Source organism: Aquarana catesbeiana, linkage group LG01 (genome assembly GCF_042186555.1).
Source record: "Aquarana catesbeiana isolate 2022-GZ linkage group LG01, ASM4218655v1, whole genome shotgun sequence".
NCBI lineage: Eukaryota > Metazoa > Chordata > Amphibia > Anura > Ranidae > Aquarana > Aquarana catesbeiana.
The window spans coordinates 207,457,638-207,479,938 of NC_133324.1; the positions used below are offsets into that span (position 1 = coordinate 207,457,638).

Here is a 22,301-nt window from a genome sequence, read left to right on the forward strand (position 1 = left end):
GACAGGTGTGTGGCTTTCCTAATCAAGTCCAATCAGTATAATCAAACACAGCTGGACTCAAATGAAGGTGTAAAATTATCTCAAGGATGATCAGAAGAAATGGACAGTACTTGAGTTAAATATATGAGTGTCACAGCAAAGGGTCTGAATACTTAGGACCATGTGATATTTCAGTTTTTCTTTTTTAATAAATCTGCAAAAATGTCAACAATTCTGTGTTTTTCTGTCAATATGGGGTGCTGTGTATACATTAATGAGGAAAAAAAATGAACTTAAATGATTTTAGCAAATGGCTGCAATATAACAAAGAGTGAAAAATGTAAGGGGGTCTGAATACTTTCCGTCCCCACTGTATATATATATTGTACTTAAGACCAGCATGGTAAAACACAGGCACATCAAGTATTGTCCAATAGTGTGCAGTACTGGTACTGATATAGCAGGAACCTTTGCAGGGTACAGCCTATCCACATTAACATTTTTTTTATTACTGGTGTTCTGGCACCTGTTGCTCTCAGCTAGCTCTGGGCAGCTTTTTACAGCTGGTGTCCAAATCTATTGCTGGCAGGCCAAGTCACAGCAACATGAGAGAAAGTTGGTGAAGAACCTGACCATTGCTCTCCTTGCAATATCTCCCCTGGAGGTTATTTCATTTCCGATGATTCCGAATCCCTCTGTTTATCTAGTTTGTTTACCTTACCTGTAGGGCACTTTCCTCTGGCTTTTGTGTCAAGGAGGAATTCTCTGCTGCTGTTGCAGGTTTGCAGCAACAACTTTTTGGTTTCCTTTCCAGTTTAGACTGAGTCACAAACGAAAATGTTGCCCCTTCCACCCCACTTGACGGAGGAGGAGCTTCCTGAGGAGATGCAGGTGGAAGGGGACGAAATTTTTCCAGAGGCTAGAGACACAGAACATTCCTCCTCTGAGGAATCTGTTCTTGAGGAATTCCAGGGTCTGGTTCTATCGCAGCATTCCCAATCTTTCTCTGTACATCCTCATTTAAAGAATGTGTTCTACACAGCCTGAACTCACCCCGAAAAGGTGCCTGCTTAACCAAAACGATTTGCTCAGCAATATAGTAAATGAAATATATTATGCCTGTGGTGGATCTGGCAGTTTCCTTTCTCAAAAAGACCATCACAGTTCCAGTGGATGAGGTCCCAGTATTTAAGGGCACTTCACATTTGCGGCCCTATTTTAAATCTCTTTTGCTCCATTGGAGGCAGGCTTTGGGAGCATGTTGAAGCCTAAATGTTTGAGCCACAGTCCCGGTTCTGCAAGAAGACATGGGCTTAAAAGTTCTCCAAACTGACAGATTCTCCTTGGAATGAAGGGTGCTTTTAATTGTTTGGCTGTTGTGAAGTTTACAGGCCTTTGCAGAAGTCAGACAACGGGACATTATGGACCAGTGGTACCGCAACATAGTGGCTTGAGGTTACAAGCTGGAATTTGTCTGTTCTCTCTCTGTGCTTTATGCTTTCAAATGTTTTGTTTGAATCTGCAAAAAAAAATTTTTTTTTGTGGTTTTGATCACCTGCTATCTGTGTGATCTGTGGCTGAGTGGTCTTTCCATTGAACAAAATGTTTCACGGTTTCCACTCGAACCTTATCATGGTTCCGAAACAGCGATGTTTGCTCCATCTTAGATCTCAAGAGATTCAGTACAGTACCTCGTAATGTATATGAAGATGCCCTGTGATTTGGGATTTATGATAAAGAAAATTGGATTTTTGGTTTATCTGTAAAATCACAGGACTCTTCTTCCTTGCTGTTTCATGGCTTGCTACAAAACTGAAGCTATACCTCGCTTGGGAGTGGGTTATACCTGGGTGAGAGTCTTTCCTTTTTTTGCCAGTGTCCACTCTTTTGAGGGTGGCAGCATAACCATATTGTAATCAATAAGATGTCCTGTCCTGTTATGTACCCCAAGAAAAAGATTTTTTATGTAAACCAATAATCCCATTTTTAAAGCGGACTTGTCATTTGCTGAGGGAGGGTATGGCAACACCAGGTCCACCTAAATGCCATACCCGTTCCCATCAGACTTTTACTTAACGGTAAGACTTCTGTCTCTGCCCCCATGTTGCTGGTGCCTGGTTGGTGGCTGTTCTTGCTGTGCTGCATCATGTGAAGGAGTGAGTCATAGGCTCCCCAAATCTGAAAATATTGGGTATATCACTTTGCTCTGACTGAACACAGCAGCAGGGCAGTGAAGGGGATTTGAGTATATGCTGGAGCCGTATATAAGTGAATTTTATTGATTTTTTTTTTTTCCCCTGCGTTCGCTAGACAGGTTTTCCTTTGAAACCAACTTTACTATAGATGTACTACAGTTTCTTTTAAATTACTTTAGTACATAGACATTTGAGATCAAACTACCATGCACTTACATTGATTTGGATGATATATAGAAATTATGTAACTATTGCTTGGTAATAGAAACCAAGTACCTAAATCCGCTGTTGTCATTTTTCTTTCGGGCCACATGTGTGAGCTGTCCTTCCTACTGACAAAAGTTGGGAACTCCAGTCCATGCCTTTCACTGTATGTATGTGCTCATAGGGCAGTTTGCACATGCTGGATGTTGGCACTCCACCTCCTGCTCTGGGATGGCAGGTCGGCATTCCCAAATCACGGGTTTCCGGCAAGCCCAAATGGCGGGTTTCCGACACGCCACCCCCTAGCATTAGTGTGAAGAATGGAGCCGGCGCTAGAGCAAGCAAAACCAATAAACCAATGCTCCTGTCACAGGCAGCATGATACCAAATGTACTACACCTGTGACGGGAGCGATACAGGAAGCATTGGCTCTCTACTGCAGCCGCATGCTTCCTCAAGCGCTGGCTCCTGTCACACTGATGCTTGGGGATGGTGGGTCAGGAACCAGCCAGCAGTACCAGCCAGGCGACGAGGCATTAGCAGGATCATACATTTCTCAATTGACAATCATGTGATGACTAAGGGGGAGATTGAATGAGTGTTCTCGTCTGACCTAGACCCAATTAGGCAAATACAGCTTAATGCCTTCCTTCGATCAATTATGCAACAGGTGACGGTGGTACGTATTCCATCTAGGTTTGAACAGATATGCCTAAAGGGTGAAGCACTGAGACACTCACTCTCATTTATATACGCATTGTTGACAGAGTTAGAAGCCCCACAAGAACTGGCCTTTATACAAGCATGGTAGAGGGACCTCAGGGTTACTTTCTCTGAGACACATAAGGCGTCAATGGCAACCAATGAGGGGGCATAATATCAATTTTTTTTTTTTTTTTGTCTCTTTTCTTTAGCTGTGCTTCTTATTCATTTTTTTTTTTTTTTTTTTTGGGGGGGGTGGGGGGGGGGTTTATGGAGGATAACCAGGGCTGTCCCCGGTTAAGGAAAATGTAATAGGAGTAGGAATTATTATGGGTATGTATTAGAATAATAAGAAGGCACGATGAAATGATGAGTTTTTGCCTAAAGATAACATAATCTCTCGATAAAGGTGATAGTAATTGGCGATTTTCAAGAAGATAGTATTTGTAAAATAGAAGATGTAGGTGTTGATGTGTACCCATATGTAATACTGTGTTACTATTATTGTGGAAAAATAAAAATAAAGAATTTATAAAAAGAATGGAGCCGGCGCTAGAGCAAGCAAAACCAATAAACCAATGCTCCTGTCACAGGCAGCGTGATACCAAATGTACTACACCTGTGACGGGAGCGATACAGGAAGCATCGGCTCTCTACTGCAGCCGCATGCTTCCTCAAGCGCCGGCTCCTGTCACACTGATGCTTGGGGATGGTGGGTCAGGAACCAGCCAGCGGGACCCACCAGCAGTACCAGCCCTGGAGGACAGCTAGCAGCAGCCACCAACCATACCCGCCTGGGGGACAGCAGCAGCCAGCGATACCTGCAGAAATCCTAAGGAAGAAGTGAAGATTGAGGTCAGCTGAGGTTCAGGTAAACTGCAGTGCATGAGTCTGAAAGCAGCCTTAGGCCCCTTTCACACGATAGGTCCAATCGGGTCCGTCTGTATGTTTTTTCAAATGGACTCAGTCAGACCCTCCATTCACCTTTTTAGAGCGGCAGATGTAAATGAACTTGTGTTAGTTTTACACCAGCCTATCTCCAATCTGATCCAATTAAAAAAACAGACGGGATACCGTCCCCTTCATTTGCCCGCTGTGCGCGTTTGTGGCCCGTGACCGGTTACCAAGTCGCTAAAGTGGCCCTTGCTCCTCAAAAGGTTGGGGACCCATGATTTAAAATGTTACTAAACCCAGGACCCTGCAGTCACTATATCTGGTCTCCAATAGTACACAGAGCATGGAAATGCAATCATATTAGTAAATATAAACTGCTAAATACCATTTCTCATCAGCACTATATAGCAGCCTTGTGTCCTCTATCAATGCCTGGTTAAAGCTTGTAGAAGGAATTTTTATACTGCACTGGTTGCCCTATCAGAATGCAGGACCCCTGACTCTGTCGAGACAGTGCTGATTGGCCCTGTGCTGATCGCATGCACTCTCCCAAGAAAAAAAAAAACTCTCTAGCAATACACACTAAACGGAGCATGTGCAACCTGACTCCAGTAACTGTCTTATCTGGGCATGTTTTGGGGACAACGCAAGAAGGGGCGGATCTGTACATACAGGATCAAGAAGCCTGTTTACACAATTCAGAGGGTTAACCCCTTAGGTTCCACAGTGAGTATAACAAGCATGCTTTACTGCATATACAGACTGATTTTACAGTTGTCAGTTTAGTAACACATTGTTTTGTGCAAATAAAGTATTCTGTAATTCAATTGAAGATGGTGAGCAGTTACAATGTTTGAATTTGCCTAGTTGTCACTATTAATGTCATGGTTAGTGTCTGACCGGTGAGCATAATAAACAATATATTCTTTCATGGTGATTTCTGGATGAGCAGCAGATACATGAATTCCCATAATGCCTTAGGATGTTCTGTGGATTTGGCAGAGTTCCTTGAAGCACCAGTACTAAAGCTAGTATTGAAATTGAATTGAAGAATTGTTGGTCTAGACATGAAATAAATCTGTGCTGCTTAAGTAGATCTTGAGCATGAAAACTAAAATTGATCTGTCTGGACTACCAGTTTTCCTCTCTATTCAGGAATATCTTGGCAATGGATTGCCCTGTAAGTTATAACAATGGGTTTTCCATTTCCTCTTACTTAATATTTGCTCACTTTTCCCTAATGTGGACTGTAAACACATAAAGTCTTGTACATAGTCTAAGAAATTTAAATGCTGTGGAGGTATTTCCAGTGATTCCCTGTACATTGAATTTGTGGTTCATACAGTAGTTTGATGCTGCCATCTGCTGGCAGACAGAGGATTTCTCACGTTGGTTCCAAGTAGGAAAGTTGTGATATATCAGGTGTTTACGCAGGGTTAGTGTAACTGAAATCTCATTCTTACTTATTAGAATTCAAATAAAACTCACAGCTGAAAGATATAAATGGCTCAAAGCATTTCTTCCTTTGATTGATATTTAACAGTTTTGCACTTGTACAGAAAAGCAATTGTATTCTCGCCCACTAAAGAATGCTAAGCGTTCATGCCAGTGATATTATCAGAGGACTTGGTCCCCCTGAAGAAACACTTAAGGAAATGTTTGTTATGCGGGGGAAATATTTAGCTCTCAAATGTTTGATTAATTGGTTTAATTACAAGAATTCATAAAATAATTTTATCTACATGTCTTGCTTATTGGCTTGCCATTTTCATTTAGAAAATATTTTTCACACATTAAGAATAATGGAGCATCACAGTAATGTTTCTCAGCAGACTCAAACATATAATTTTTTAAGTTGACACATGTCGGTTTATTTTAGGACATTTTCTGTTCCACAGAGTTAAATGCATATAAGACAAAACTTTGGTGATGGGAGAAATATTTTGCACTGCACTGTTGACTTCTGTTGGGAAATCTCAATGGGGTTACAGTGGGCAGCCTCTCTTGAGCCTGAAATGATGGACAGCACGCTACATTTAGTGAATAGTAACCTAGGCCTAGGCGGATATTCCGCTTCGTCAGGGCCTTGCGGATAGCACAGATGAAAGCGTCATGTGAATTTTACAAATAGAGTCTTAATTAGTACCATACATCATATGATTAGTATGAATACATAATGATGCAAATAACATACATGTATTGATCTGTTTGTCTTTACATGGATTCATATCTAGAAATCTATACATTGCAACGAATATTAATAAAAAAAAAATGTTATATTAAAAAATATTGCACATATAAACACAATGATAATTTCTATATATACCCATTGGTGTACAGTCATGTTTTGCCTATAGTGAATTTAGTATGGAAAATCAAGTAGATAGAATTACATATTCATGTGGCAATCTAATAAAATGCAAAATGCAAAGTTTTAATGACATGCCCCTCAACTCACTGAAAAGGACCGCACATGGAGAACACCAGCTCAGTGGGAACGAGGAGGTCTGGGAGCCCGTGGGAATACTCCTCCCCAACCTGGACGGACAAAAAAGGAGGGGCCCCTAAACATGCAGATGGTTGATAGGAGGTAGTGAGTTCAGCGATCAAAGGAAAAAAAAAAAAGTGAAAGATAGCCCCTAGGGCAAGAGAATGTATATTGAAGATTACTCGCCAAGTAAATATACTGGGCTTAGACTAAACCTAATTGAAAGGTTGAAGCACCATTAAGGGCAAAAAAATGGTTGTTTCTGAAGATTAGACCATTGGTTTCAATTATGAAGAAATGTGATGTATAGGTTTGGTCTAATCCCAGTATATTTACTTGGTGAGTAATCTTCAATATACATTCTCTTGCCCTAGGGGCTATCTTTCCCTTTTTTTTTTTCTTCTCCCCTTTGATCACTGAACTCACTACCTCCTATCCACCATCTGCATGTTTAGGGGCCCCTCCTTTTTCGTCCGTCCAGGTTGGGGAGGAGTATTCCCACGGGCTCCCAGGCCTCCTCTGTCCCACTGAGCTGGTGTTCTCCATGTTCGGTCCTTTTCGGTGAGTTGAGGGGCTTGTCATTAAAACTTCTCATTTTGCATCCTATTAGATTACCACATAAATATGTAATTCTATCTATTAGAGGTCGACCGATATGGGTTTTTCTCTGGCCGATGCCGATATTTAGAAATCGCTATGGCCGATATATGATGCCGATTTTTTTTTTTCCTTCATCTCATAAAGTATAACAGTTAGACCCCTTTCACACTGGGCTGTTTTTCAGGCGCTTTTGGGCTAAAAATAGCGCCTGTAAAGTGCCTGCAAAACGGCTCCCCTGCAGTCTGTGTGAAAGCCCGAGTGCTTTCACACTGAGGCGATGAGCTGGCAGGATGTTAAAAAAAAAAAGTCCTGCAAGCAGCATCTTGAGCGGTGTATACTGCTGCTCCACCACTCATGAAATGAATGCGCACCGCGGCCGAAGCGCCTGCAAAGAGCTTCGGCAGCGGCGCGTTTAACCCCTTTCTCGGCCACTAGCTGGGTTATAAGCGCCCCGCTAGCAGCCAAATGGCGCCGCTAAAATGACGATAAACCGCTGCTAAAACTAGCAGTGTTTTACCGTCAATGCATGCCCGCTCCAGTGTGAAAGCAACCTTAAGTAATAAGTGATACAGAAATTTTTTTACATTTAAACATTTATTAAACAAAACAAACCTCCAATCAGTTGACTTGTATGTATAATTTAGGTAAAAAAAAAACCTATATCTTAAATATTAAATACACAAAAACAGGTAATCAAAACTTTTGGACGAAAAAAAATGGGCTAACTTTACTGCTTAGTTTTTTTTTTTTTTTTAATTCATTAGTGTATTTTTAAAAAAAAAATTGCATTTGAAAGACCGCTGCGCAAATAGCGTGTGACATAAAATATTGCAACAACCGCCATTTTATTCCCTAGGGTCTCTGCTAAAAAAAATATATAATGTTTGGGGGTTCTAGGTGATTTTCTAGCAGAAAATACAGGATTTTTACTTGTAAGCAACAAGTGTCAGAAAAGATTTAGGCCCCTTTCACACTTATACGACTTCAAACTCGCACGATTTTACCGCGATTTCGCAGCCGCGATTTTACCGCGATTTGCCGCGATTTTACAGCGATTTGGGAGCAGTACTACTTTGCCACGTTTTTGGCATTAACAAATGAAAACACAGTAGTTGGTAGAACTCCACGCCAAGTTTTAAATAAAAAAACTGGCGTGGGTTCCCCCCAGGGGCATACCAGGCCCTTAGGTCTGGTATGGATTGTAAGGGGGAACCCCCTACGCCGAAAAATCGGCGTGGGGGTCCCCCCAAAATCCATACCAGACCCTTATCCGAGCACGCAGCCCGGCCGGTCAGGAATGGGGGTGGGGACGAGCTGGCGCCCTCCCCCCCTCCTGGACCATACCAGGCCGCATGCCCTCAACATGGGGGGTGGGTGCCTTGGGGCATGGGGGGCGCAGTGTGGCCCCCCCACCCCAAAGCACCTTGTCCCCATGTTGATGAGGACAAGGGCCTCTTCCCGACAACCCTGGCCGTTGGTTGTCGGGGTCTGCGGGCGGGGGGATTATCGGAACCTGGGAGCCCCCTTTAATAAGGGGGCCCCCAGATCCCGGCCCCCCACCCTATGTGAATGAGTATGGGGTACATGGTACCCCTACCCATTCACCTAGGGAAAAAAGCATCAATAAAAAACACAGTACACAGGTTTTTAAAATTTATTAGGCAGCTCCGGGATCTTCTTCCGACTTCGGGGGTCCTCTTCCGACTTCGGGGGTCTCTCCGCCGTCTCCTCCCGGTGTCCGCATCTTCTGCCGGCTCCTCCGCTATCTTCTGCAGCTCAATTGCTAGCGGTGGTCCGGACTTCTGCCTTCTTCTTTTCTTCCAGAGATGTTGACACGACGCTCTCTCCAGCCAGAATGGTCTCTGTGCGCTCCACAAGGGACTTATATAGGCGGTGGCCCCGCCCCCTTATGAGGTCACTGTCCCGGGGCATGCTGGGACTGTGCCGTCATAAGGGGGCGTGGTCATCACCCGGTGACCACGCCTCCTAAAACGTCACAGACCCAGCATGCCCAGGGACTGTGACGGCATAAGGGGGCGGGGTCACCGCCTATATAAGTCCCTTGCGGAGCGCACAGAGACCATTCTGGCTGGAGAGAGCGTCGTGTCAACATCTCTGGAAGAAAAGAAGAAGGCAGAAGTCCGGATCACCGCTAGCAATTGAGCTGCAGAAGATGCGGACACCGGGAGGAGACAGCGGAGAGACCCCCGAAGTCGGAAGAGGACCCCCGAAGTCGGAAGAAGATCCCGGAGCTGCCTAATAAATTATTTTAAAAACCTGTGTACTGTGTTTTTTATTGACGCTTTTTTCCCTAGGTGAATGGGTAGGGGTACCATGTACCCCATACTCATTCACATAGGGTGGGGGGCCGGGATCTGGGGGCCCCCTTATTAAAGGGGGCTCCCGGATTCTGATAAGCCCCCCCGCCCGCAGACCCCGACAACCAACGGCCAGGGTTGTCGGGAAGAGGCCCTTGTCCTCATCAACATGGGGACAAGGTGCTTTAGGGTGGGGGGGCCGCACTGCGCCCCCCATGCCCCAAAGCACCCACCCCCCATGTTGAGGGCATGCGGCCTGGTACGGTCCAGGAGGGGGGGCCGCTAGCTCGTCCCCACCCCCATTCCTGACCGGCCGGGCTGCGTGCTCGGATAAGGGTCTGGTATGGATTTTGGGGGGGACCCCACGCCGATTTTTCGGCGTAGGGGGTTCCCCTTAGCTCCATACCAGACCTAAGGGCCTGGTATGCCCGGGGGGGGGGACCCACGCCGGTTTTTTCATTTAAAACTTGGCGCGGCGTTCCCCCTCTGGATTCATACCAGACAGCTGTCAGCACTGCCTATCGCTCATCGGGAAAGGAAAGAAAAGTTTTGTGCAGAACACTCACATTTAGTAGAAAAAACATAAAGCGTGTAATGTAGTTAAAATCCAAGGAAAGGGGGGTTCGTCAGATCCATCACAACAACGCTGGGTCCTGCTGTGCGTACGGCTTTTGCTTGAGCACTGCTGAAGCTAGCCGCGGTGACGGAATTCCAAAGCGAGGCCTGAGACGCTGATGGAAGGCAGGCGCGGAGCTGTGACGTCACTGGAATGCGACGCGTTTCATGAGCGTACGGGCTACGATGTCACGGTAGCCGCGCTCCTTCATCAAAGCGCGGCTACCGTGACATCGTAGCCCGTACGCTCATGAAACGCGTCGCATTCCAGTGACGTCACAGCTCCGCGCCTGCCTTCCATCAGCGTCTCAGGCCTCGCTTTGGAATTCCGTCACTGCGGCCGGCTTCAGCGGTGCTCAAGCAAAAGCCGTACGCACAGCAGGACCCAGCGTTGTTGTGATGGATCTGACGGACCCCCCTTTCCTTAGATTTTAACTACATTACACGCTTTATGTTTTTTCTACTAAATGTGAGTGTTCTGCACAGAGTTTTTTATTAAATCTGGTTTTAAATACTGCACTTAGAGGCGCCTCCTTTCCTAGTGTTTTTTCTGCAGATTTTTGGGGCTTAGGTTCAGCTCTTCCAGGAAGGCAGCCATCTGTGTGGACTTTGAATTTTTGAGTCTGTTTACCCACATAGACTTTTTATGGACTTTATTAGTCATAATTACCTATTGTCATTTACATAATGGGAACATAGGAATACCCAGCCTTTTTGCGCCTTTACTTGCTTACAATGAAAGAAAAGTTTTCCTTTCCCGAATAGCGAGGCCAGGCTTGTGCTTACAAAGTCGTACTGAAGTCGTGTCTATATTATTCAGGCACGACTTGCATGCTACTTCAGGGTTTAACATTGAGGTCTATGGAGTACAACTCGCATAGAAGTTGGACCAAAGTAGTGCAGGGACTACTTTCAAGTCGGCACGACTTAAAGTCGTGCCAATATGAATGGTAGTCATTGAAAATCATGGAGAATGACTTGTCATACGATTTTGCAGTACAAAATCGTGGGACAAGTCGTATAAGTGTGAAAGGGGCCTTAGTCTTTAAATGGTTAAACTGAGAACTTCTACACACAGAGTTCAGTCCATTGATAAGTATAAACATTGTATTTTTTCAGCTTCTTTTATCAGACTTGGCAGGCTGTCAGAGAGGAGAGAAGTCCCTCCACAGAAGACTGCAGGCAACTTGCATTGACTTCTATTACAGAAGTCATTTGCAAGTCGCGCTGAAGTTATAATCGGCCTTTTTTGTCAGCACAATCTGCCGATGCCGATTAATTAGAAAACGCCATATATCGGTCGACCTCTACTATCTACTTGATTTTCCATACTAAATTCACTATAGGCAAAACATGACTGTACACCAATGGGTATATAGAGAAATTATAATTGTGTTTTTATGTGCAATATTTTTTAATATAAATTTTTTTTTTTTTATTAATATTTGTTGCAATGTATATATTTCTAGATGTAAAGACAAACAGATTAATACATGTATGTTATTTGCATCATTATGTATTCATACTAATCATATGATGTATGGTACTAATTAAGACTCTCTTTGTAGAATTCACATGACGCTTTCATCTGTGCTATCCGCAAGGCCCTGACGAAGAGCAATATCTGCAAAACGCGTATGCCATTCCTTGTATAATTTGTTGGGAACCAGCACATCCCTGAACTCAAAGTGAATTACCAAGATTGTAATGTATTTTAAACCTTGTTCTTTAAATAATAAAAATTTGATTACTCTTGTATAAATATATTGTATCTCATTTTGTTTATACTCCTCCGAGGCACAATTAGAGTCCCATTTTTCTCTACAAATTTTTGGACACATATTTACATATCTTTCTGGGATGGTGCCTCTGTAGGAGTATTAGTGTTCCACGCTCACCCCACTCCTATACATTTATATAAGCTGTGTTCTTATATTGGTGAATTAAAAAGTATGTGAAACCCAACAATCTTATATTTGCTTTATATTCATGTAAAATGTAAAACCCCTTTCACGCTAAAGCGCCGCTTGTTTTTGCTGTATTTTAGCGCCATTTTTAGGACGCTATCGGGCGGTTTTTACCTTAAAAACAAAGTAAAAAGGCCCATTTTGCTGCGCTTTCAAAACGCTTTTTTAAGGCGCTTTGGAAGCACTGACCATTCGTTGCAATGGGCAGGGCCTTTTGGAAACGCTATTTACAGCGCTCCCAATCCACCCCAAAGATGCTGTTTGCAGGACTTTTCATAATGCCCCAGTGTGAAAAGACATATTGCAATGAATGGGAGGCGGTTTTCAGAGGCTATTTCAATTGCTAAAGTGCTTGAAAACCGCCTAATTGTGAAAGGGGTCTAATTGAAACCCCTTTCACACACAAAAATCTGTTTGTGTTGTCAGCCCACATAAGGAAATCAACAGCAAAGCAGATCAACAGACTATTTAGATTATACCAGATTATTTATTAAGATTGTATTCTTCTTGTCCAGTCTGTAAATGGAAAGCACAGGAAAATGTGTGTGTGATTATGATAAATGCTATATAAATATATATTTAAAATAAAATATATAATATGTGTTTTTATATGACCGCTGTCATTTAATTTATTTTTATTTATTTTTTTTAACTCTAGAGCAAAGTAGAAGAGATGACTTAGAAGCATTAGGGCATATGTTTATGTATTTTCTACGAGGAAGCCTACCCTGGCAAGGACTAAAGGTAAATTTTCATTCAGAAGTAACTCTTTTAAATACTATTTGTAAGGATTTTCTGTGAGTTTACCCTTTTTAGCATGTTATTAGTTGAACATATTTTAGTTGGAACAAGGAGCTGCAAGTTGTTGACCACTATAGTCCTGTTCTGCTGTGTACAAGTTTAAGGCTTGGCTCACATATGAGCCACATGTGGCTCACAGCAGTGGTCCGGTGCATGCTGGTTCACTGTTTCAGGTCTGATTTTAGCCCGAATTTTGGGCTGAATTTGGACCTGAAATGGACCAATAGATGCTTCTGCAAAACGCACCAGACCTGCTGCAGAGATAAGTGAACCGGCTCCATAAAGAGCCGGTCAAAATCTCCTGCTATTATGAATTGGATGCATGGATCCCGCATTCCAACTCGCAATGGTGTGAACCCAGCCTAAAGTCCTGCACTGTGAACTTCTAGATTTTGTTTTCCTTCAGCCTGGTTCCATTGTCGTTTTTAGCATTGAAGGTCTTTTCCTTGAACAATTGCCTTCTCCTATAAGCAAAAAATAGTTTATCATGTAAAAATAATAGGTTGAGTATTGACTTGCTTACCTTCTAAATTGCTTGTCCAGTTCAGGACTTTTAAACTTTTTAAACCTGCCACATTGTAGCACTGGTTTGTGAAAATTTTGTTAGTCTGCAGTATACACCTATATTTATGTTGCCTGTGATTCTCAATATTAACCACAAATGTTTCTGTGCAGTATGTTTGTATGTAAATATATATGTGTGTGTGTGTATACATGCAGCTTTATTTTTTTTTTGCTTTTGTTTTGTAGGCGGACACATTAAAAGAAAGGTATCAGAAAATTGGAGATACGAAGCGAGCAACTCCAATTGAAGTACTTTGTGAGAATTTTCCAGGTAAAAAGTTTTCGTATTGGTTTATTTCTGATAGAATGATGAAAACTAGCACCACCACTTTCTCTTATTTGCAGATTGCATTTAATGAGTATATCACTTTTACCAAAATGTGGTGTTCTTCTTAGACCCATTTATGTAGCATTTAATAGATTCTTCACCTCCCTAAAGTAGAACTATAGGCAAAATGTGTTTTTTATTTTAGATAGAGCAAGAGAGGGTTATAACTAGGGATGCACCAATACCATTTTTTTTACAATGAGTATGAGTACCAATACTTTTTTTTTTTTTTTTTTTTTTTTTAGTACTCCCTGATACCAATTACCAGATACCTACTGCAACTGTTTTGTTTTTCAGCTGTCAGCAATGGTACAAAGCATTGAAAAGTTATTTACAAATGAAATAAATTGTTTTTTAATTTAGCGTTTTTTCAATGTGACATGTGTAAATATATGTTAATATATATGTGTGAAAATATTCACTAACAAATCAAACAAAAACAAAAAAAAAGCTTTAATTGTTTATCGTTTATAAAATAGACGTGAACAAAAGAAAAAAAGCAGGAAAATAATAAACAGGAACATTTGTTCATCCCTTTGATCTGCAGATGAAGAAACAACAATGTTTCTTTTTATTTTAGTGTTTCAGGGCTGAGCGGTGTTGGTAATAAACATTGCCGGCTTTTTTTTTTTTTTTTGACAACTCCAATTACCAGACTTCTTTAACACTGGGGAGACCCACTGACAGCTCAAAGAGCCGAGCCTGAAAGTATCGGTTTCAGGTATCAGTGCATTTGCACGAGTACCAATACTTGTGCAAATACTCGGTATCGGCACCGGTACCGATACTAGTATCGGTGCAACCCTAGTTATAACCCCAGTCAGATTTTTTTCGCCATCCCATTGCAGATTTCCCTGCACTTCCTGTCCCATAGCCAAACTGTAAGTGAGAGAAAATCACTGCAAATTAAGGAAATTAGTGTCCTCATTGGAAGTTTTCCCCTTTATTACTTTTCTGGGGACCACCCAAAATTTGGGATTTTCTTTTACTTTCAATGATAATGATAAACTGAACAAATGGAGAGGGTGAATCGGGCACAGACAGCAGTAAAAATTACAAGCGTTCTAATCCCTCTCTACTTGATACAAAAAAAAAAAAAGTTTTGCCTTTAGTTAAACTTTAGTTAAACTTTAACTAAAGCCTAGTACACACGGGCTGAATATCGGCTGGTTAAAGAAACAGGTAGGGCTGCAACTAACGATTATTTTCATAATCGATTAGTTGGCCAATTATTGTTTCGATTCATCGGTTAATAACCTTAAAGAAAAGTGTGGTGTATAATTTAGTTAATAGGCATATCCATCCACGACCCATTTTCAATGCCCTGGCTGAGGAAAGTTGGTTCTCACCCAAGATTTGAGGGTACATGGCCTCATCCATCGTCCCTTTGATGCAGTGAAGTTGTCCTGTACCCTTAGCAGAAAAACACCCATGTTTGATGGTGGGGATGGTGTTCTTGGGGTCATTGGCAGCATTCCTCCTCCTCCTCCTCCAAACACAGCGAAATGAGTTGATGCCAAAGAGTTAGATTTTGCTCTCCTCTGACTACAACACTTTCACCCAGTTCTCCTTTGAATCGTTCAGGTGTTTAGCCCGTACATGTGCTTTCTTGAGTAAGGGGACCTTGCAGGCGCTGCAGGATGTCAGTCCTTCACGGCATAGTGTGTTACCAATTGTTTTCTTGGTGACTATGGTCCCAGCTGTCTTGAGACCATTGTCAAGATTCCCCCATGTATTTCTGGGCTGATTCCTCAGTTCTCATGATCTTTGAAACTCCACGAGGTGAGATCTTGCATGGAGCCCCAGACAGAGATTGACAGTTATTTTGTGTTTCTTCTATTTGTGAATAATCGCACCAACTGTTGTCACCCACTCACCAAGCTGCTTGGCGATGGTCTTGTAGCCCATTCCAGCCTTGGTTCTAAAGTCTTGTCTCCGACATCCTTGGACAGCTCTTTGGTCTTGGCGAAGTCTTTTATACAGGTAACAAGCTGAGATTAGGAACACTATTTGCATTTGGTCACTGTGGCTTGACAATAAATACAACATATTTTAAGAGCAATCACTGGAGTGTGGATCATCTTTTCCTCATTTCTCTACTCGGCCAGCGACACTGGATCGAGCACCCAGGAGCTCTGTTTTCTATGTGATGTATAGGTAGTAGCACTGACTTTTTTGTTTATAGATTAGGAGCACTCCCTTTAAGAGAATGCTCCCAATCTCAGCTCGTTACCTGTATAGAAGACACCTGGTTGCCAGAAATCTTGCTTATTTGATAGGGGCTCACATACTTATTTCACTCCATTAAAATGCAAATCAATTTATAACTTTTTTGAAATGCGTTTTTTCTGTTTTTTTTTTTTTTTTTTTTTTGTTCCGTCTCTCACTGTTGAAACAAAACAAACTACCATTAAAACTATAGACTGTTAATTTCTTTGTCAGTTTATAATCGCTCTTTACAGAATCTGGGGAGTATGCTAAAAAAAGGTCACAACTTGCTATGTGGTGTGTGTGTGTGTGTGTGTGTGTGTGTGTGTGTGTGTGTGTGTGTGTGTGTGTTTTTTTTTTTTTTTTTTTTTTTTTATTGCCTTTGCCTTGCTTTCACTAGGAAGCTTTTTCATTGTTCAGACATATACTATGAATAAGCGCCATGATGGGGCGTGAAACATATTAACTATTTTTCCTGTTCCTCCCTGTACATGAGGTGACTGCCTTTTGGATTTTATTTCTTCATATCAATAAAGATGCCTTCTATGGTGTGCGGCCGTCCAGGATCTTTTTCTTTCCATATACCAATTCATTACTGTCAATTACCTTTTATTTTTAAATTTGCAGAAGAAATGGCCACATACCTACGCTATGTAAGAAGGCTAGATTTTTTTGAAAAACCGGACTACGACTACTTAAGAAAACTATTTACAGATTTGTTTGATCGAAAGGGATATATGTTTGACTATGAATATGACTGGACTGGGAAGCAACTAGTAAGTACAATAGTTATAGGCAAATGTTGACAATGCTATTTAATTTTTTCTTTGTGGCTCAGGTTTGATGCAAAGTTCACATCTTTGGGCCGAGGAGCTTTCGTTTCAGCAACCACCTTCTTGTTAGCAGGCTGTCATGTGTGCTCCTTTAGTTGCCCCATTGGGCTGCCTATCAGGTCTGTCAGATGGCACAATAGCTATCTAGCTAATGTAGTGCACATGGTAGACTGACAACACTTCTACTTACAACAATGTTACTAGCTGTATCTTCAGGTAAGAAATGTGCAATGGCTTCGCAAAAAACTGTTTGGTTAGAGAAACTGTATACAGTGAGACATGATGCTAAACATGCTAAAAAAAATAGATTGAGGATTTATTAGGCCAGGCAGTCTACTTTCATGACCATATAACTGCATATTACCTGGACTAAAACTTTAACTTTATATCTCTAGATTTAAAATTGTTTACCCTTTTCAAGATTGTATAGAAATTACCTGCTCAGATTTTTCTTATATGCTGATAAATGGACAAAAAGGGGGAATAAAATGCATTTTTCTCTTGTTCATTGGAGGACACTGCTTCTCTTTTATATCATATATTGGGTATAGTGCCTCCTGCAGGAATCGGATGCTAGGTATAACTAACAAACAAAAGAAAACGTGGGGGTTGACCCCTGCTGGCAGCCAACATCCCCCTGACACTGAAACAACTTTGTTCTTAGCCTAGCACAGTGGTCTCCAAACTCTGGCCTGTGGGCCAGATGCAGCCTTGCCTTAGCCAGCCTTTGGGTCACTATTCCTAGCACTGATACAAGGCACTATTTTTCCCATGGAGACCAATGATGGGGTGCTATTCCTCCTGACAACAAGAACGTGACATTATTTCTCCCACTGACACCAACAATAGGGCGCCATTCTTCCTATAGACCCCACGATTACCATTTATGGGGCACTATTCCTTCTATTGACCGTGGGCACCATGTAATTTTTTTAAACTTTATGATAACCCTCCTAATCTCCCAGTTGCAGCCATTAAGTGCATGCAGGTTCAGCTGCAGTGGCCCAACTATATTGTGAGCATCCTGTGGGGTTCTTTCCCTAGGAAGGCACACATGACAGGCTAGCCAAATGGTCGGTCACAGTGTTCCCCTTGGAGACCTTGGCTTTGGATGGTGGTTTCCAGCCAATGTCTTGGGCAAACAACGGGGGACTGGGGCTGTTGAAAGCCAAGTGTGGAACAGAGGGTTATCCATACCTTGCTTAAGACTTGCAAGACCATGTCTTGTAAAATACATCTTCATACTTAGAAGGCATGTTTTGCATGGTGTGAATTTATAAGGTTGTGTTGTTCTTTCTCCATTGCCGTTCTCCTAGCTTTTATGCAGTGCAGGATAGAGCAGTGGTTGGACCTAGGCACAGGTAAAGGTCAGCTATAAGTGTTGGCAGTCTTATTTCTGTTCCCTCTGGTATCATTACTGCCTGTTAACACCTTTTTCTTTTTCATACATCATTGGACACAGAGTCAGGCTATAATATTCATTACCTTCTGGATTATACTCTCCAGGTGAATATACACTGGTAGACCAAAGGTCTTTAGACAGGAAGTGATCCCATATATAACCCCTCCCATACAGAAAGTACTTCAGTTTTTTACCAGTGTCTGCAAGGTGGATGACACGGTTTGTTTGAGCTCTCTGAGCTCCAGGTCTCTATTCCCACAAACAGTTCTTAAATGAATCAAGGGATTGACAGATCAGATCCATTTGACACAGGCTTTATATGCTTAGATAAATGGTACCCGAGCCTCGCAAAGAAGACTCAAGATCCTGCAAGGTTTTACCTGTAATGTGGCCTCCGGGCGCTGGACGCTGCGAAGTGGAATCCTGGACACCACAGCTCTAAGGCATTCCTGCATGGTGCTGTACAAGTCCAAGGGAGTGGACCCTAAACATGAAAAGGGAGTGGACCCTAAACATGAAAAGGGTCCCCAGTCCTTGAAAGTCCTCAAGTGACAGGAACCCGCTGTGATGGGTGTAGTTTGGGCTCTAAGCTGCCCTGCGCCTGGACGGGTAAGTGAAACCCCTTTACTTATTATTGTGGGGTGTCCCAGTGATTGTAACAATCAGTCAAGCTAGCTAGAGGCTGGACACCTGTGTGCGGTGACCATACGGGGGAGTTTTGGGCTAGCTGTGGGCGTTTGCAAAGTGTACCTTTTTTGCTTGTCATGAGCGAATACAGCCACGCCTGTTCGCTTGGACCGCGCACGTGCGTGCTCTTGCACAGAACGTTCCAGCGCACACCCAGCTTATTTCAGCTGTGTAGGCCAAGCATGCGGTGCTTCCAGAAGGCAGCTGTGGGATACAGAACAGGCTCTGAACAGGCACTTGCAGCGTTTCATTTCTCCTTACCCAGGTCACGTGAGTCACCAAGTGTTGCTTTGCAGGCTAAAGGTGCTTAGCAGGCTTGTTACATAGGGGCTTGATGAGCCCTATTAAAGGGTCTCTCTTCTGAGGTGTTTTAATACTACACCCAAGTACTCTTTTTGTGGCTGGTAAAAGTCTTAAAAAAAAAAAAAAAGGAGCAGGACTAACACTACAGGGAAGGGTCGCAGAGGCTTCTGATCCTGACTCTGACCGAAATGGTTCATTCTGCCTTTAAGTTGCATCTTGCAGAGGTGACTGAGCCCCCCTGGTCCTCTTTGGGATCCCTGAGGCCTCTACAGGCCGCACAGGCTTTCCCCCTTAACCCACTGTTGGAACAGGCGGTGTATGCTGATTGGGAACATCCTGACAAGATTTTTGTTCCTCCTAAGAGGTTTTCACTTTTATATCCCATGGATGAAAAGTTTGTTAAAAAATGGAGCATGCCAGCCATAGATGCAGCAGTCTCTTCCTTAAACAAGAACTTAAATTGTCCGGTAGATAATGCACAGGGCTTGAAAGACCCTGTTAACAAGACATTGGAGTCATTATTAAAAGCTTCCTTTTCTTTTGGCCAGTCCAGCTGTTGCAGCAATTGGTATCTGCCTTTTCATAAAGGATCAGCTCAAACAGCCTGATAGGCCTAACCAGGAGGATGATCTGCCTGAAAGTAAGACAGATATTCCTCAAGCGCTGTGTTTTGCTGTTGATGCTTTAAAGGATTCAATACAGCAGGTTTCTCGTTTGGCTCTCTTGTCTGTACATATGTGCAGACATTTGTGGCTTAAGAACTGGTCAGCCGAGCTTCCTTGTAAAAAATTGTCCGGTTTCCCTTTTCATGGGTAACGTTTATTTGGTGATCATCTGGACAAATATATCCAAAGGATTTCCGGAGGGTAGAGTTGTCTACTTCCTGTGAAGGAAAGCACCAGACGTCCCTCGTTTAAAACCTCAGGGACTGCTTCCTCAAATGTCTCAGTGTCGAGGCGGTTCTGCTGCCAACAGGGTGCCAGGGCCAGAAAAAGGCCTGGGTCCAAAGCTCTTCTAAACCCAGCACCAAGTCCTCCTTTTGAGGGGACGCCCCCACTCCATGGAGTGGGGGGAAGGCTGCTGCACTTTGTGGACATTTGGAGAACAATAATTCAGGATGAGTGGGTCACCTCACTTATATCTCGCGGTTACAAGCTGGAGTTGCGGGGGGTCCCCCCTCAGAGGTTTTTAAGATCCAGCGTTCCCTCGGATCCTCCAAACAGAAACTGTTCACAAAGGTCCTAGCACCAGTACTGGGTCTTTTAGGGGCCCAAGGCATCCTGCTGCTCGGGTATCTGGACGACCTCCTGCTCAGATCACTCAGTACAGGCTCTAGAACAGAGCATAATATGCACAGTGCAGTATTTGAAAAGCTTAGGCTGGATCATAAATACCAAAAAAGTCAACCCAGCTCAAAGTCTAAAGTATTTAATTTAGGTCTGATCCTAGATACAGTTCAAGCAAGAGTGTTCTTGCCACCTGTAAGGATCTGTGCCCTGAAAGTTCAGGTGTGTCAGATAAGGGGCACCAGACAACCCTCCATTCGGCTCTGTATGAGTCTTCTAGGAAGGATGGTATCCTCCTTCGAGGCAGTGCCCTATGCCTTGTTCCATTTCAGGACTTTACAACAAGATATCTTTTTGACTTGCAACAGAAGAGGACAAGCCCTGGATTATCCAATGTGCTTATCTCCTCGGGCACGCTTAAGCCTAAACTAGTGGTTGCATTGTCAGAACCTGCGAAAAGGAAAATCCTTTCTCCTGGTAACTTGAATACTGACTACAGATGCCAGTCTCTCAGGCTGGGGAGCGACCCTGGAAGGGCTCACAGCTCAGGGGAAGTGGTCAGGGACAGAACAGATCCTGCCTATCAACGTCCTGGAATTACAGGCAGTACGTCTGGCCCTACGGTCCTGGACAGTGGAGCTTCAGGACTGCCCTATCAGGGTTCAGTCCGACAATGCCACTGCAGTGGCCCTATATAAACTACCAAGGCGGTACCAGGAGTCGTTCAGCTCTGAAGGAGGTGAACCATATACTAGCCTGGGCAGAGGGACATGTGCTGATTCTGTCTGCAGTCCATATCCTGGGAGTAGAGAACTGGAAGGCAGATTATCTCAGACGCCAGCAGATCTGCCTGGGGGAGTTTTCCCTACACCCAGGGGTGTTCCAGGAAATTTGCCAGCATTGGGGATGGCAAAGGTTGACTTATTGGCATCCAGGTTCAACAACAAGCTACAGCGGTTTGTGTCCCAAACAAGGGATCCTCTGGCAATCAGAGCAGATGCTCTGATAGTTCCTTGGAGCCAGTACTCCCTGGTTTATCCTTTCCCTCCAATCCCTCTCCTTCCACATTTTGTTGCACAGGATTCGGGGAGAGGGAGTTCCAGTCATTCTGGTTGTACCAGCCTGGCCCAGAAGGCCCTGGTTCCTGGAGATTGTGAGACTGACAATAGATGGGCCATAGACACTTACACGTCCCCCCCGATCTACTGTCTCCTATATTCCACCCCAATTTACAGTTTCTAAATCTGACGGCTTGGCTATTGAAGCCAGGGTGTTAAAGGACCGTGGCATCTCAAGACCAGTGGTGTCTACCCTAGTGAATGCTAGAAAAGCTGTCACTAGGAAGATCTATCATAAGGTCTGGAAGACTTGTATTGATTGGTGTGATGCCAAAAAATGGCGTCCTCGGAAATACGTGATTGGGAGAATTTCTCTCTTTTCTACAGTCAGCTGTGGAAATCAAACTGGCTTTGATTACAATCAGAGGTCAAGTTTCAGCCCTATCAGTAGTCTTCCAAAGGCCTTTAGCCCCCCATTCATTGATCCGAACATTTATACAGGGGGCAACTCGCTTGCTTCCCCCCATTAGGTCACCTATGTGTCCTTGGGACTTGAACTTGGTGCTGTCTGTGTTGCAGAAAAAACCTTTTGAACCGATCAAGGAAATTTCATTAGACTTGCTGTCACGCAAGCTAGCCTTCCTTTTGGCCATCACCTCGGCTAGAAGGGTGTCAGAGTTGGCGTCCCTTTCGTGCAGGGAACCATACTTGATCCTTCACCACGACAGGGTCATGTAACGACCTGTTCCATCCTTTTTGCCAAAAGTGCTGTCGGTCTTTCATTTAAATCAGGACATTATTTTGCCTTTTTTCTCTCAGCCTCGCTTGGCGGAAGAGAGACGACAGCATTCATTGGACGTATCTGTATC

The 22,301-nt window shown here is 43.3% G+C and overlaps 1 protein-coding gene across 6 annotated transcripts in view; it reads left to right on the forward strand.

Annotated features, from left to right (window-relative positions):
* Positions 1-22,301, forward strand: part of CSNK1G3 (casein kinase 1 gamma 3) — a 223,312-nt gene that overhangs the window by 166,667 nt on the left and 34,344 nt on the right. For 4 of the 6 annotated variants that reach the window (XM_073624701.1, XM_073624712.1, XM_073624720.1 and 1 more), the window contains exons 7-9: positions 12,621-12,706; positions 13,514-13,598; positions 16,491-16,639. In XM_073624701.1, coding sequence (XP_073480802.1) covers positions 12,621-12,706; positions 13,514-13,598; positions 16,491-16,639 — 320 coding nt within the window. The remainder of the gene's footprint in view (positions 1-12,620; positions 12,707-13,513; positions 13,599-16,490; positions 16,640-22,301) is intronic. The other 2 variants (XM_073624706.1, XM_073624728.1) reach the window with 1 other exon arrangement.